Source organism: Lepidochelys olivacea, assembly GCF_965140295.1.
Source record: "Lepidochelys olivacea isolate rLepOli2 genome assembly, chromosome: 1".
NCBI classification, from domain to species: domain Eukaryota; kingdom Metazoa; phylum Chordata; order Testudines; family Cheloniidae; genus Lepidochelys; species Lepidochelys olivacea.
In genome coordinates, this window is record NC_140411.1 from 1,517,976 (window position 1) to 1,535,837 (window position 17,862).

Here is a 17,862-nt window from a genome sequence, read left to right on the forward strand (position 1 = left end):
TACTGTCCCGTAGTCTGGGGGTTGGGCCTGCATTTCTGTTCCGAGATGATAACTTGTCTTTTGACTGTATTGCGATGCTCTAGATCAATCAGTGTGGCTGCCCTGGCTGCCTTATTGTAACTGCTCGGCCAATCTTTCGGTTGTACCCAATTTTTTTTCTGCAGTGATTGTCTATTTGCTTCCAGATCACTGATCAAAATATTCAATTGCATCAGGCATAGAACTGATCCCCACAGATCCCTGCTAGAAACAGCCCTATTTGGTGACAATGGCCCACTGGCAACTGCTCTCTGAGATCTGCCATCTTTTAATCCATTTTATATGTGCTTCAATGATACTGTAGTGTGTTCATTTTTATCTGAATGGTTTCCCTTGCTTAATTAAATACCTCAGAGAAATCAGTCTCTTGCATCTGTGCAGTTTCCTTGATCAGCCAAACGTACTCTCATGAAAGGACAAGATTGGGTTTATTTGACAAGACTGGTTTTCCACAATCCCTGTTATTGACTGACATTAATTATATTGCTAGATGTTTTTGTTAACTAATCCCATACCAGCATTTCCATTGTCTCGTAGCCTTGTCAAATTTTTTTTTTTAAACTTTCCCTTCTTTGTTTATGCTTTAGAGGTAACACAGAACTGTCCTTTATTTACCATTTTTGCTATTTTTGGGGCTCTGCTGCTTCCTGATTGTGTGCATCTGCTTCCAAGCGAGAAGTGTGGTTGATTGGTCAGTTCGTAACTCTGGTGTTTGTAAGTCTAAGGTTCTACCATGCACGCTCTTTAACATGCTCCTTGACTGCTAATGGACTGGAAAGTATTTCATCACCTCATGTGATATATGTATATCATAAAGGTTCTTTCCAAATGCAGAACTAAACTATATCTTGAATACATCTGCCTTTTTTCAACTTTAACCAGTTTCTTTTCACCCACTAGGATTTGGCTTAAACCTTTTCTAGGATTTCTTTTGATTTTTCCTCAATTTTTTTACATCCCTTATCAATTTTCATAGCTTCCAATATGTATCACTTGCTATCTATTTTCCCTTTATCCCATTAGTTCTATATTGCTTCCCCCTACCCCGCATTATTGCTGCCTTCACTTTGCCACTGAACTGGTTTTCTAGCCAAAGTTGGGCACTTTTTGATTGTGGAATTGAGGATTTTTAACTCTCTAAAGAACACTTTTTAAAGAGCTACCAATTTTCATTCTCGTTTCCCCGTCTATATTTTTTCCTCCCAATCAGTTTTGCTGATAATTTGCCGCAGCTTTGGGGAATTAGCCCTTTCAAAGCACTAAGTGTCTACAGCTATTACTGGTTGGGAACTGTTCTCTGTTTGTCCATTTTAATGTACTCACTTCCATTCTTTATTTTTCTCTATCTATCAAATGCTCCCTTCTTTGTCTCTTCTCTAAATTAAATAGTTCCAGACTTTTCATTCTGTCCACATATGGCAACCTCCCCCATTCTCATATCCTGTCTTGGAAACCCCCTTTTTATTTGCTCTGTTTTTCATAGAGACTGGAGACCAAACCTGAGTGCATGTCCAGTGCAGGTTATTCTCCACCCTATTCCTTTCACATTTGAACATTGTCATTGTTTTAGTCACTGCTGTGAATGAGCAAGTGTTTCCATGGAGCTGCTATCAATGATACACAGGGTTTTTTTGCCCCAGTGGTCTGTAGCAGTTGGGATGTTTCCCCCGGCACATGTCTTGGCAAAGGTTTGGATTTTTTTCACTCTCAGATTTTGAGCCACTGTGGGAATGGGAAAATCCCTACAACAGAGGCCCACTAGCCTGGGTCTCATTGCATTTCCTGCTGATGCCTAATAATGTTACCCACACCACAGTGTGTAAGAATTATTGATGCATAGAGTACAACAATATATGGAATAGGCATTAACAGGGTCAGTTGTTCATAATTCATTTCCCTGAGTTGTGAAATCACCATTTATCAGTGTGTGAAGAGTGACAAATCTGCTTCACGCATGAGAACACCTCCAGGAGTTCATGTTACATCTCATATTACCTTTGTCTCTCCATCCAGGAATATTTCCTGCAACCATCACCCTAGAGCTTGAGCGCATACAGGAAGTCAGGGGAACGTATGGTACATGCAGGAGACACCGTTCTGCCTCAGAGTTGGACACCTTCTTCCCTACTCCATGTCAGATTCCAACACAACCGACTTCACCAACCCCTCCACGTTCATCCTGCTGGGCATTCCTGGCCTGGAGGCGGCCCATGTCTGGATCTCCATCCCTTTCTGCACCATGTACATCATAGCCATCTTGGGGAATTTCACCATCCTATTCATTGTGAAGATGGAACCAAGCCTCCATGGGCCCATGTACTATTTCCTCTGCATGCTGGCCATCAGCGACCTGGTCCTGTCTACATCCATCCTACCCAAAACACTGAGCATCTTCTGGTTCAATTCCAGGGAGATCAATTTCAGTGCCTGCCTCACCCAGATGTACTTCCTTCACTGCTTCTCAACGATGGCATCTGGGATTCTTGTGGCTATGGCTTTTGATCGCTACGTGGCCATCTGTGACCCCCTGAGATATTCCACCATCCTGACAAACCCCCTGGTGGCCAAGATCGGCCTGGCCGTGGTGCTGCGTGGCAGCATACTCGTACTGCCCACTCCCTTCCTGGCGAGGAGGTGGACATATTGCAGAACCAACATCATCCCCCACGCATACTGCGAGCACATGGCTGTGGTGAAACTGGCCTGCACTGACATCCACATCAGTAGTTACTACGGCCTCTCTGTGGTATTCTTTGTGACTGGTCTCGATGTGTTTTTTATCACTGCGTCCTATATCCAAATCCTCAGGGCCATCTTCAGCCTCCCCACAAAGGACACCCAACTTAAGAGTTTGGGAACCTGCAGCTCCCACCTCTGTGCCATTTTAGCCTTTTACATCCCAGCTCTCTTTTCCTTCCTCACGCAGCGGTTTGGCCACAATATGGCCCTGCATTTCCATGTTCTCATGGCCAATGTGTCCTTCCTGGTGCCCCCCATGCTAAACCCCATCATCTACGGGGTGAGGACCAGACAGATCCGGGACAGGCTATTCCGTTTCTTTTCTCATAAAGGGACCTAAAGTTTTCTGCTGCTGCTCTGTTCTCAGTCCGAGCTCCATGCAGAGCTGGCTGGGGACAAGGTGTTGGGCCCCCTTCCCTGAATCACTGTTTGTACAGTACAAGTGACATTCAATCCTTTCCTGACCACACTATTCTGTGTCAGACCGACAAACTAGGAAATGGGTCTGTGTACAACTCATTAACTCATAGGGTGGCCACACATCTAATTGCTGGTAACTGGACTTTGAAGCTCTGCCCAAAGCCCCATCTCTTCCCATGGGTCGCTCATCTTCTTCCCCTTCCCCATCAGTTGCTGGATTGTCTCCACCTCACCATATCTTGCTGCAGGGACTTCATTTCAGATTTTGGTGTGTGTGGGGGGGCAACTTTAACTGTGATCCCCGGGGGTACTTAGGCACTTGAAAATTCTAGGGTTTTGGCAGATAACTTGGCAATTAGCTGACAGGAGCAGTGTTTCTAATTCCTAGATAAAAAAAAGAAAATTAAAGTAATAATAAATCTACTAATCTCTTATATAAACATGTTTGAAATCTTGTGGCAAGTCACTTAAGGACACTTAAGGATCATTTTCCCCATATCGGCAGCTCCAGTTATCTCATCATAGAAGGCTATGAGGTTGGTGAGGCATGACTTGCCTTTTGTGAATACATATTGACTGTTCCTGATTAACTTCCCCCTCCTTCAAGTGCTTCAAAATAGATTCCTTGAGGACCTGCCCCATGTTTTTTTTCAGATGAGGCTGCCTGGTCTGTAGTTCGCCAGTTTCTCCTTCACTTTTTAAAAGATGGGCACTATATTTCCTTTTTCCAATTGTCCTCGACCTGTCCCGATCACCACAAATTTTGAAAGATAATGGCCAATGGCTCTGCAACTCCCTCAGCACCCTTGGATGTATTGCATCCAGCCCCATGTGCATATCCAGCTTTTCTAAATAGTCGTCAACTAGTTCTTTCACCATGGAGGGCTGCTCACCTCCTCCCCATACTGTGTTGTAGAGGGCAGCAGTCTGGGGGCTGACCTTGTCTTTGAAGAACGAAGGAAAAAAAGCATTGAGGGCTTCAGCCTTTTCCCTAGGTTGCCTCCCCCATTCAGTAAGGGTCCCACGCTTTCTCTGACCACCTTCTTATTGCTAACATACCTTTAGAAACCCTTCTTGTTACTCTTCACATCCCTTGCCAGCTGCAACTCCAATTTCCTTTGGCTTTCCTGATTACACAGCTCTCTCCTCCCTGGGCTGCTCCCCTGCCCCTCTGGCTCCGGTTGGCACTGCTCCACTCCCCGCTCAGCCTGGGCCCCTTCTCCTTAGCAGTAGGGGTGCACAAAGAATCACAGGAAATCTGGTTCATTTGCTACCAGTGGCATTGAGTAGCAATCATCGATGAGCACTGAATTTCTTATATTCCTTTCAACCTGCCCAGACCTGAAATGTGGCAATCAGGGTGTGGCAAGATATGTAGATTATATGGCTTTGAGGGACCCTGTTCTGACCTCCTGCATCCCACAGCCATAGGGTTGCCCTTCATTAATTCCCATTTGAACTAGAGCTGATCTTTGAGAAAAAAAATCCCATCTTGATTGCCAGTTGTCAAGGCTGTTTGCCCGCTCTGACATTTCAAATGCAGGAGGTGGGGGCCTGCAAAAGACCTTAAAAATACTTGCCACTAAAGGCTTGCCTTAAAACTCCCCAAGGTTACAGATTCCCTGGCCTTGGTCTGTTATCACTGCCACCATCCAAATGCAAAAACCTTCCTGAGAACCCAGGAAAGCGCGCTTGGGAATTCCTTCCTGCCCGCAAGCTCTTTAACCCACCCCCTGGAGAAAGCATGAAAAAAACAACCAGCTGTTGATACCATCTGAAAAGTATGGAACATTAGTTCCGCTCAGTAATTCGGCTGAGCGGAATTAGACACGTGCACACAGAACCTCCACCTTTAACTCCATCCTCTTTGGAATCCCCCTTCAGGTAACTGAAGGCTGCTATCAAATCCGCCCTCCCCCCGCCACTCTTCTGTTCTGCAAACTAAATAATCCAAGTTCCCTCAGCTTCTCCTCATAAATCATGTGCCCCAGCCCCCTAATAATTTTCGTTGCCCTCCGCTGGACTCTCTCTAATTTGTCCACATTTAGGCCATTGCCAGTTGTTTGACCTCATTCCACATGACATTCAGATTAATAGACTAGCACTAGACAGTGTCATTAGAGCACTCATTAGATGGAGTGAGAACTGGCTAACTGATAGATCTCAGCAAGGCGATGTCCATGGGGAATCATCATCCAGTGGGTTTTTTCTCATGGTTCACTAAGGTCCTTAAGTACCTAACTCCCACTGATGTGTGACTCCAGGAGTCCAGCTGAGGAGAGGAGGCTATTTCTACATGGGACGGTCAGCTGTGAGACCTCTCCGAGAGCGAGATGCCTAGAACAGGTCAGAGTTTTCTTGTGGGTGACCCGAGAGACGTGGGAGACCCAGATCCAAAATCTCTGCTCTACCACATTTGGAGTAGGGACTTGAAGACAGGTCTCCCACACCCCACGTGAGCGCCCTGAGCAGCAGGAAATGAGAATTTCAGGTGGGGCCCTCAGTGCCTCCGGCTGGAGCTGTACAACTTAGTACAAAAAAACTTTTAGTGGATTAGGGATTGGAATCTGGGTCTCCGACATTCCACGTGAGGGTGCTAAGCGACTGGTCTATGGGATATTCTGGGGGTGCAAATACATACACACATGGGCATGTTAACACACGCATACCCACACGCGCACTCAGAGTAATACACGTGCACAAACACAGGTGCACGCACACACACACACACACAGACACACTTGTCCATACACACATTCCCGAACTGCAAGGCCTCACGCAGGAGGCATGATCTGAGGATGCCTAACGGATCAGGCCTGCAGGGGGGATGGGCAGGGGAACAGCACGTTGGAGACCCCCAGCGGAATTGAGGCCTAAGCGAAGACTCTGAGCAGCTCGTTAGCTGGGGAGCAGCGTCAGCCCCCAGTGTTGCTTTGTGCCGGCTACTGGTGGAATCTGCGGCGCCTTCAGGGTTAGACAGCAGCTGAGCCAGGGTTTGAGAAAGGCATTAGCACCTACATACAATATTTTCCCAAGAGCCTTTGTGGATCTAGCCTGGAAGCCTTTTTGGAAGATGCTTTAGACAAACAGAAGTTAAGGTTCAAAGCCAAGGGGACTAGCTGGCTACATTGGAGGAAACAGTCTAGTTCACGGATGTCCACCTTTCACCTTTCAAGAACCCTTTCCTCCTGTCTTTGTTTAAGGAGCAGGGTTCCTGCAGAAAGCTTATGCTCAAATAAATTTGGTAGTCTCCAAGGTGCCACAAGTACTCCTTTTCTTTTTGTGAATACAGACTAAGACGGCTGCTGCTCTGAAACCTGCAGAAAAACAGTTTTTTATCTGTTCTTCGCATCCTCTAGTGGGTCTAGTGTCCCAGCTGCTTGCCCTGCTAGAACCCAGGCAATGCCCCTTGCTTAGGTGGCTAGCAGCTCTCACACCATGGTGGGAGGAGAACATGGTGTGATGCTGTATGATTGAATATGACCATTTTTATCATTGCTACCATGGTTCCTACCACGGTTATACAATTGCAACAAATGTTGTACAAAGTATGTCCTGTCAGGTGTCAGTGGGTAAGTTATGATTTGCTAAATATGATTATCCTGTTTATATGCATGTATCACCTTTGTATCTGAAGTTATTAATATTGGCCAGAGTCTTGTATCTTATACATGTGTTGTATTCTTGGGTAAAACCCCTCACATAGAATTTATATGAAGGCCACACATCTATGTGCTGATAGCCCTTCAAGGACACTTAGCTCTCACAATGGGCCATCGAAGAAACACACTCAGCAAAAATATGGGCAACATCTGCCCCCATGAGGCACTGAAATATATAAGGACATGTGGTATGCTCAGGTGACCCTGGACTCCCTCTTGGGCCTGTAACTTTCCACAAACAGAGACAGTGATTTTTGTTTGGGACAGTAAAATTCCATGCACAGAGCAGAGGATATAAAAGGACCTCTGAGACATCCCCACCTCGCCTTAATATCCTCCTTCAGTTCTCTGGTTTGGATTTCTATCAAGGAAGTTCTGAAGAAGGACTAATGATCCCCAACCTGTTTGGGTGATTGCACAGAGACTTTTGCAAGTGAGCAGTTTATTCCTTCACTGCTGTGGTCCTGGTCTCTGAACACTGAAACATCACTTGGATGTATCTGATCTCTCAACCATTTATAGCTCTTCTTCTTTTATTTTATTTTTAACGCTTTAATATTTAATTGCTAAGGGATTGGCAGTGTCACGATTATTGGATAAGATCTGAGTTATATATTGACCTGGCTAAGTGGTTGATCTCTTGAGGTTAGAATGAGTCTATACGTGGTGAATCTGACCACTCATCATGGAGTCCAGTATCTTTGGTGGTGAGCCGAGTGCTGGGATACCTCAGGAGACTGCAATTGTGGCTTCCAGTTAATCAGTGTGGTGAGACAGAAGTTAACATTTGTTGCCATAGGCGGCGAGTTATATGGGCCCGTGGTGCCCAGGCACCAGGAATATTCCTGGCCCTGAGGCCTGGCTCCAACAAAGTTCAGGGCCAAGAATCTCTCCTGGCCCCACCTGCCACCCCCCGCACGTTCCCTGGGGTGTCCCCCTAACCCACCTGCCGCCCCTGGGCGATTTAACGTGGCCCAGGATGCCCCAGCTGCCAGCACCAGCAGCGCAGTGGAGCTGAGCGGCTTCCTGCACGCTCGCTGCAGGTGGCTGCTGGCCCGTCCCTGCAGTCCGGGGGCGGCTGTGTCTCCACGTTCTGCCCCTGCTCTGAGCACCCCTGCAGCCAGCGGGAAGCTGCGGGGAAGGTGCCTGGGGGCAGCGGTGCATGGAGACCCCCGGCCCACCCTACCTAAGAGCCGCTGCCGGAGGGGGTGCTCCAGGTAAGCACCGAACCCCCCACCCTCTTCCAGAGCCTGTACCCACATCCCCTCCCCCCACACCTCCTGCACCCCCACTTGCTCCTGATACACTCCCTCCCATCCCCAAATTCCCACCTGCACCCTCACCCCCTCCCTCCCACCCTTCTTGCACCCAAACTCCTTCCCAGAGCCTGCACTCCTCACCCCCTCCTGCATTTCCACCCCTACCCAGAGCCTGCAACCAGCACCCAAATTCTCTCCTAGAGCCTGCACCCCAGAACCCCTCCCTGACCTAAAGTCCCTCCCGGAGCCTGACCTCTCCCCCCTTCTGCACCCAAACTCCCTCCCAGAGCCTGCACCATGAACCCCTTGTGCACCTCAATTCCCTGCCCCAGCCCAGAGCCTGCACCCCAACTCCGTCCCAGAGCCTGCATCCTCCTGCACCCAAACTCCCTCCCAGAGCCTTAGGAAGTTGGTGGGGAGAGCTTGGAAGGGGGCAGGCTCTGGGCATTCTGGGCACCACCACAATTTGTACAAACCTGCCACCCCCATTTGTTGCGGGCTTGGTAGAATCTGTGGATAGAACAATCACCAGTCCAGGGTGGGGCTGCCCCATTTCTCAGCAGGTTGCCTGAATCTGGCATCCTCAGCTGCGTCCCACTGAAGCACGGTGACATATGGGCACCACTGACACAGACTATTACTCACTAAGAGCTGTTTGTCAGTAAGAGCTGTTTGGACGCGTCTTTCCCCCCCAAAATACTTCCCAAAACCTTGCACCCCACTTCCTGGACAAGGTTTGGTAAAAAGCCTCACCAATTTGCCTAGGTGACTACAGACCCAGACCCTTGGATCTTAAGAACAATGAACAATCCTCCCAACACTTGCACCCCCCCTTTCCTGGGAAATGTTGGATAAAAAGCCTCACCAATTTGCATAGGTGACCACAGACCCAAACCCTTGGATCTGAGAACAATGAAAAAGCATTCAGTTTTCTTACAAAAAGACTTTTAATAAAAATAGAAGTAAATAGAAATAAAGAAATCCCCCCTGTAAAATCAGGATGGTAGATATCTTACAGGGTAATTAGATTCAAAAACATAGAGAACCCCTCTAGGCAAAACCTTAAGTTACAAAAAAGATACACAGACAGAAATAGTTATTCTATTCAGCACAATTCTTTTCTCAGCCATTTAAAGAAATCATAATCTAACACGTACCTAGATAGATTACTTACTAAAAGTTCTAAGACTCCATTCCTGGTCTATCCCTGGCCAAAGCAGCCTACCCACAGACACAGACCCTTTGTTTCTCTCCCTCCTCCCAGCTTTTGAAAGTATCTTGTCTCCTCATTGGTCATTTTGGTCAGGTGCCAGCGAGGTTACCTTTAGCTTCTTAACCCTTTCCAGGTGAGAGGAGCTTTCCCCTGGCCAGGAGGGATTTCAAAGGGGTTTACCCTTCCCTTTATATTTATGACAGTCCTGTTTAAGTAGGACAGCAACGCCACTGATCATGACACACAAATAGCCTCAGTGCGTCTATCACAACTAAGAGGAGGGGTGGGGTATGGGTCAGGATTCCCTATTCTCACCTCTACCACTGACTTATTGTGTGGCTTTGGGTAAATCAGTTTATCACTATGTGGCTCAGTCCCTCCAAGACACGGGGATAATACTGCCTAGCAGCCTAGCTAAAGAGCTTCTAGATGTAGTAACCAGAAGTGTCATGCAGAGCGTATGTAAGACTCAGCTTCACAGTTCAGCTTCAGCCCCGGGCAGTGGGTGTACCTGTCGTTCCAGGTAAGATGCCGTGTACATGTGTAAATACCCGGCTAATGGCAGGTGGGCTGTTTATCTCCCTCCCTATGACCTACCGCATCCACCCCGGCCTCTGCCCAGCATCCCACCTTCCCAGCTAACGCGAGGGCTTACCCTTCCACCTCTCTCAGCTGTTGTCCTCCTAGCTTCAAAGCTGATTCCTTGCCTTGCCTGACCGTCCAGGCAGTGCTTCAGGCCAGCTCTGCACAGAGCTTGGTCTGAGAGCCAGGGCACCAGGAGACAACTTTAGGTCTCTTTTTGAGTAAAGAGCAGGAGCACCCTGTCCCGGATCTGTTTGGTCCTAACCCCGTAAATGATGGGGTTTAGCATGGGGGGCACCAGGAGATACACGTTGGCAATGAAAACATGGAAATGCAGATCCACATTATGCCCAAACCGGTATGTGAGGGAGGAGAAGAGAGCTGAGATGTAAAAGGCTAAGATGGCACAGAGGTGGGAGCTGCAGGTCCCCAAAGTCTTCAGCCGGGCGTCCTTTGTGGGGAGGCTGAAGATTGCTCTGAGGATCTGGGTATAGGACACAGTGATAAAAAACACATCCAGACCAATCACAGAGAATAGCACAAAGAGGCCATAGTAACTACTGAGGTGGGTGTCAGCGCAGGCCAGCTTCACCACGGCCATGTGCTCACAGTGCGTGTGGGGGATGATTTTGTTACTGCAATATGGCCACCGCCTCGCCAGGAGGAGATAAGGCAATACAAAGAAGCCTCCGCGCAGCACCACAGCCAGACAGATCTTGGCTATCATGGGGTTTGTTAGGATAGTGGAATGTCTCAGGGGATGGCAGATGGCCACGTAGCGATCCAAAGCCATGGCCACAAAGATCCCAGACTCCATCACTGAGAAGCAGTGCATAAAGTACATCTGGGTGAGGCAGGCATTGAAATCGATCTCCCTGGAATTAAACCAGAAGATGCTCAGCGTTTTGGGCAGGATGGACGTGGACAGGACCAGGTCGGTGACGGCCAGCATGCAGAGGAAATAGTACATGGGCCCATGGAGGCTCGTCTCCCTCTTCACAATGAACAGGATGGTGAAGTTCCCCAAGATGGCTATGATGTACATGGTGCAGAAGGGGATGGAGATCCAAACATGGGCTGCCTCCAGGCCAGGAATGCCCAGCAGGATGAAGGTGGAGGGGTTGGTGAAGTCGGTTGTGTTGGAATCTGACATGGAGTAGGGGAGCAAGTGTCCAATGCTGAGGCAGAGCAATATATCTTGCATGTACTGTACGTTCTCCTGACTTCTTGTATGTGCCCAGGGTCCAGGGTGATGGTCTCAGTACAAGTGCCTGGGGGGAGAGACAATGTGAATCTGAGACACTGCATGCATTACTGGGGCTCTTCTCATGTATGAAGCAGACTGGTCACTCGTCACACACTGAAAAATGGCATTTTCATTATTCAGAGAAATGAATTATGAACCACTAACCCTACTAATGCCAATTCCATACTTCATGGTGCTACATGTGTCAGTAATTCCTACACATCTTGATATGAGAAACCTTAATAGGCACTAGCAGGAAAAACGAGTGTGGATACTAGTTATCCATCATTGTTTCTTAATACAATGAAAGCCAGGCTAGAGAGTCCATCATGGAGGGAGTTCCCTATTCTCCCAGTTGCTCAAAATCTGAGAGTGGAAACAAACCCCAAACCTTTGTCAAGATATGTGCTGGGGGATACACCCCATCTAGAACAAACTTCAGGGAAAAGATCGGGGCGTCACCGATAGCAGCTCCATGGAAACAACTGCTCATTCGCAGCAGAGGCCAAAACAAAGACAATGTTCAGATGCCTGAGGAATGGGAAGGAGAATAACCTGCTCTGGACACACACTCAGTTTTGGTCACACAGTCTCTGTAAAGGATATAAAAGATCAAAAGGAGTTTTACGAGACAGGTTATAAGAATGGGAGAGGCTGTCAGTCATAGACAGAATGAAAAGTCTGGGACTCTTTAGTTTAGAGAAAAGACAAAGAAGGGGGTATATGACAGAGGAGAGGAAAATAAAAGAATGTAAGTAATTATACTCATATGGACAAACAGAACATTTACCAACCAGTAATATCTATAGACACTTTGTGCTTCAAAAGGGATAAATATCAGCAAAACTCTTGGGAAGGAAAAATTTGGAGAGAAACATGGGAATGAAACTGGGAGTTCTTTAAGAAGAATTTATTAGACAGCTAAAAAGCCACAATACCACAGTCAAGACAGCGGACCACATGGGTAAAACCCCGGTCTGACACTACACCCCATATTATGCTTTGATCTGTTTGACATCCCTTATAATGACTTAAAATCTATCTTTTCTAGTTAATAAATTAGCTTTTGCTTTATCACAAACCAGTGTATGAGAGTGATAACTTGGGGCAGATCTATGCAGAGCAAGACAATATAATATTGTTTTGCACTCCAGATGGAGCAGCTGGGCACTTCCTTAGCGGTAGCCTCCCCATGCGCAGGCGATCACAGCAGTCTGTAAGTTCTGCAGCTGGGTGTGTCCCTACCTGTGTGCTTGCTGGTGAAAGAGCAGGCTTGGCGACTTAGCACAGAACCACAGTGTGAGAGGGAGCCCAGCCTGGGGTGTCGGGGGGGCTCAGTGGCACCGCAGCTGAATGCAGCAACTGGGGGCGGGGGAAGCGACGTATGAAAAATGGGGGAGAAGACAGCAAGCAAAACATAATGGAATTCATGAAAATTGATAAAGTACGTTAAAGACATCAGGGAAAATCCATGCAGGGCTAAGGATGAGAAAAAGAAGATTATTAAGTATATTAAGAACAAAAGAAATGCTAGGAAAGGTTTAGGTCAATTCCTAGAGGGATAAAGGAAATTTATTAATATTGCAGAAAAAATAGATGTGTTCAAGAGGTATTTTTGTTCTGCATTTGGTACTCCTATTCCAGGCGATGATGAAATACTTTCCAGCCCTTTAGCAGTCATGGAGGATATTAAACAGCATCTATAGTAGAACCGTAGAGTTACAAACACCAGAGTACACACGTATCTCATCATTCGGAACCAGAAGTGTGCAATCAGGCAGCAGCAGAGCAAGAAGAAAAAAGGGCAAATACAGGACAGTACTGTGTGAAAGCAGTTATCAACTGGCCATTGTCAGTGATTGGGGCTGTTTCTAGCAAGGTTCTTCAGGGATCAGTTCTGGGCTTGAGGCTATTCAATATGTTCATCAATGATCTGGAAGCCAATACAGAATCACTACAGATAAAATGTTCAGGCAACCTAAAGATTTGCAAAAAGTTTAACAATGAGGCAGCCAGGGCAGGCATACCGATGGATCTGAATTTAGGAGTCATTGTATACACCCAACTCATTGTGAGCTTCCAGTGTGATGCTGAGGCCAAAAGGGCTAATGCAATCCTTGGATGCATAAACAGGGTAGTAATGAGTTGCAGCAGGGGAAGGGTTTTACCTTCGCAAACGTCACTGGTGAAAACTGATTGTGTGAATTTCCAGGGTCCACATTTTAAAAAGGAGGTTGAAAAACTGGAAAGGGGCAGAAAGGAGCCACAAAAAATGATTGCAGACAGGAGATAATGACTGAGAAAGAGAGAGAGAGAGGGAGAGAGAGAGAGAGAGAGTTGAAGAGCTTCCTCAATTTATTTCATCAAAAAAATGTCCAAGCTGAGATGTTCCTTGCGAGAAAACCCTGGGTAATAATGGGTTCTTTAATCTAGTGGAGAAAGGCAGAGCAAGGCCCAATGGGTGGAAGCTGATGCCAGGCAAATTCCAATCGGAAATAAGGGCCAAATGTTTAGCACTGAGGGCTATTAACCATTGGGATAAACTGCAAAGGGAAGTGATGGATTGTCCATCACCTCATCTCTGGATGAAACATATGCTTGAAGGCTTGTCTATATTTAAAACACTACAGTGGAATTGCCGTACAACTTCAGTGTGAACACTACTTATACAGATAGCAGGGTTCTCCTGAGAGTTGGTAGCTAGATTGAGGGAAGAATTCTTCCCTGAACCTCATGCTTTCTACCCTGGGGTGAGGTTGATATTGCTACATTGCTGAGGAGGGTGGATTTGTTTGCTACTGCAAATACAATTTTGGTTGTATTAACAGAGGCATAGCTTGCAAGTCCTGGGATGTATAACTACCACTCTATTCAATGCTGGTTAGACCTCAGCTGGACTATTGTGTCCAGCCTGGATTACCAATGTATTGGAAGGATGTAGATAAGCTGGAAAGGATCCGGAGGTGAGAGACAAAGAGGATCCAAGGGATGGAATTAAAGCCATGGGAACAAAGGCTAAAGAAACTGGGTATGTTTAGTTTGGAAAAATGGAGATTAGGTGAGGACAGACTAGCGGTCTTCAAGTACTTGAAAAGCTGCGATAAAAAAGATGGAGAATGATTGTTCTTTCTTGCCAAGGAGGAGAGGACAAGAGGCAATGGGTTCAAACAGCAGCATAGAAGATGTAGATTAAATCTCACTGTAAGAACAGGATAACAATGGAACAGACACCTCAGAAGGTTGTGGAAGCTCCTTCGCTGGAGGTTTTCCAAGGGATATTGGACAGCCATCTGTCTTGGGTGGTTCAGACACAACAAATCCTTCCTTTTTTGGTAGGGGGTTAGACCGGATGACCCTTGTGGTATCTTCTAACCCTACAGCTCTATGATTCTGTGATGCAAAACACCAGTATAGACCAGGACTTAGTCACACACAAGTTTCTGGGCTCAATGTAGGAGTAACTGGGTGAAATTTAATGGCTTGTGTCATACAGGAGATCAGGATGGATGACCTTAAAAACTTTCTAATAGTCCATATGAATCTATCAATAAAGAAAGTAGATCAGGCATTTATATTTACTGTGTCTCATGACACACAACAGGGAGCATTCAATGATACTGAAAGTCTGAACATACAACACTGATACAATAAAATTGTAAAAATAATACATATTTGGCCTGTGGAATCCATTGCCAGCGATATTATGGGAGCAAAGATTTTAGCCGAATGGGATTCACACATAGATTGGCCATTGTAGTTCAGCCGACTTCTCCAGTGAAGCTAGGAGAAAATATGTCTTGCTCATGTTGAATAAAGATTTTTTTTTTCATTGAGAAGCCCTAGCACCTTCATGCATTCCAGTAGATAAAGGTCAGGTAACAGCCCCCTGTTTACAGCCATAGCCCTGAAATGCAAGAGAAGGAGGTGACAGTATCTGTGCATTAACACACAGTGGGTTCGTGGGGTCTTTTCTCCTACTCCAAGGGGAGTTTTGCCTGAGTGGTTCCTGAGCAAACTATGGGGTATGACCTCAGAATTTGTCCTCATACTGTACATCTACTAATAGCTTTCATCCTGAAATTCAGCCACCTTGGGGATGAAGACCATCAGCTGTGGGGCAGGGAGGGCAGCACAGCATACAGGGAAATTTTGGCCCATGGTACTGGAGGAAATTCATCACCTGTGGCCAGGGCCTGGGATGTTTAATGGGTGTGCAGAGCATAAAGGACCACAAAATTACTCTCTATCCCATCATTCCCAAGTTATAATAGGTTTGTCGAGAAGGTGAGCTCCTCAGCAAGAGATGGGTACCTGTGAATCCTGAGAAGGAAGTGTCCTTCCTGGGAATCCCCCTCAGGTAGCCGTGTCCCATACTGCTCTCAGCCCAGCATCTGCAGAAGTGTCCCACGTTGAGATCTGACACAGGGGTGTGCACCATTTATAATAGAGCTCCGTGCAATCCCAGAGAGGCTTGCTCAGCCTCTAGGAAGCAGTGGGCATCTGAATGTAAACTGGGTGGAGACAAGCCTCTCTGTGCTTCTGTGTTCCTTATCCACCTTTAGGAGTAAACAATAATTAAGGGACCTTCCCAAAGGGAGCTGCGAACTGTGGGGCTCTGTGCTGAGTCAGAAATGAATTGGCTGCTCCGTGTATTTGTGATATTAAAAATTATAGTTGATTGATAAGAAAACTAGGGATAATGCCTAGATCTCCAAATGGTCTGATACCATGTAAATGCTAAGGAGGTCTGGGTAGATAGTAGATAGAGAGCTCTGGAGAAAGATGGCTGAGGGAAGACACAAACACTTTCTGCAGACACACAGGGCTGTTGCTAAGAGATCAGAGATCAGTAATTCTCACCAGTAAAAATCATCATACTGTGCAGCACTTTCTATTGAAGGATCTTCAAAAGACCTAGCAAGGGAAAGTCACTATGAGCATATCCCCATTGTACAGATAAGTAAACTGAGGCACAGGGAGATGTGACTCGGCCAAGGTCACACAGAGAATGACAGACGGAATCCAGGAGTCCTGACTTCCCTGCCATAACCACATTCTCTCCATCAGTAACTGAGTGCATGAGAAGAGGGAAACGGACTCATGCTCTAGCAGGGCCTATTTATTGGGTGGAGGTGATGGACTTCTCCATGGTGCAACCACCAACTGGGGTACTTCTGACCCCTCTGGAATTCCAGTCTGGGTCCCTCTCACACTGTGAGGCTGTGACAAGCTGCAGTCCTCTCCATGTCTTGAACATACACAGTCAGAAACACACTCAGCTGCAGTTACATGAATTAGTTCACTAGCCACTCATGAACCAAAAATAGAGAGGCTCCAGCCAATTCCCCCAGCTCCCCCGCCAAGGACCCAAACGCTATACCGTCTTGCCCTGGTCGAAAGCCTGACCAGTGTAATTTTATTATCCATTCCCCCTCTCTCTCAAGGGGAGAGGACAATGCACCAGCTCCATTTCCTGAGCAGATTTCTCTTTTACATTTCAAACAACACACTATATTGGCGGGAGGTGTATTTCGTCAATTGGACAATGACTTTTTCATGCTATCTCTTTTTGTAGATTCTGGAGTCAAAGTGTAAAGCGCATACTCATGAACAGCTTGGGCAGACAAAGTCAGCCATGAGCGCCTTGGTATCTATTGCAGTATGATGCTTTTCCTTGGCAGCTAACAATCGATTCATTCTCTCCTCTTCAAAGGTTTGAAAAGCTCTGAGTGTTATATGTTGCCATGCAGATCTATTGACAATAATAAAACAGATTTATTAACTAGAGAAATATAGGTTTTAAGTGATTATATGTAATAGCGAACCGATCAAAGTTGGTTATCTAAAAAATAAACAAAATCACAGTGTAAGTTTTATACATTAGACAGGATTTGAATCAAGCAGTGTGTCACCCTGATGGGACAAACAGCCCACCAGTCTTCCATACACAGGCGAGAAATCCCTTCAGCCTGGGACCCCATCCCCAGTTCAGTCCTCGTTCTTAATGTGTTTCCAGGCATTGAGCTGTGGGGGAATGGGGGCCATGTGATGATGTCACTTCTCTATTTCATAGCTTTTGCCATGTGATGGTAATATCATTTTTCCAAGTGGAAGTCCTCCCCGTACAGTTAGTGGAAAAGTACAGGAACAAGATGGAGTCCAGTGTCATATGAGCTGGCCACATGCGCTTGCATGCTTCTATGAGCCATAGCAAGGGCCATTACCCATATCTGGGCTAGAACGTTCACAGGAAACTCCATCAGGTGGAATATGCTTCTTCTAAGTCCTATCGTATTTCTTAAGGAGCCATTACCATGAATGGTTCATCCACAGTGTGCTAGCTAGACTGCACGTAAACTATCTTGTGTATGTTAAGAAGCAAACACATTTGGAATACTGGTATATAGTTAATATTCATAAATTTAGGTACAAAAATTGTACATGCATGCAAATAGGGTAAGCTCTGGGTTGTTATAGAGCACCTCTCTTTGTATCTGTGCAGTATTGTTAAGTCATTGTGTTTTTACAACTGGTGATAACCCAATACAAATATTCATGAATGCCATGAGTTGGTGTGCCTCAGTTTCCCCCTACCACACAGCAGACCAGGTTTATTATGGTTTCCCTGCTGTGACAAGCTTTGAGCCTGTTTACGGGTGTTAGCTGAGAAGCAGTATCCCAAAAGGGATTCTTGTTTACTAT

General features: G+C 46.3%; 2 protein-coding genes across 2 annotated transcripts in view; one reads left to right on the top strand and one right to left on the bottom strand.

Moving 5' to 3' along the window:
* The window catches only part of LOC311514623 (olfactory receptor 52M1-like), a gene marked incomplete at both ends in the record, with an annotated part of 149,886 nt that extends 138,819 nt beyond the window's left edge, over positions 1–11,067 (bottom strand). The window contains one exon of the mRNA XM_084617188.1: positions 10,618–11,067. Within this exon, the coding sequence (XP_084473314.1) occupies positions 10,618–11,067 (450 nt within the window). The remainder of the gene's footprint in view (positions 1–10,617) is intronic.
* Positions 2,171–17,862, top strand: part of LOC311514552 (olfactory receptor 52K2-like) — a gene marked incomplete at both ends in the record, with an annotated part of 64,584 nt that continues 48,892 nt past the window's right edge. Inside the window, one exon of the mRNA XM_084617123.1 lies at positions 2,171–2,707. Coding sequence (XP_084473249.1) covers positions 2,171–2,707 — 537 coding nt within the window. The remainder of the gene's footprint in view (positions 2,708–17,862) is intronic.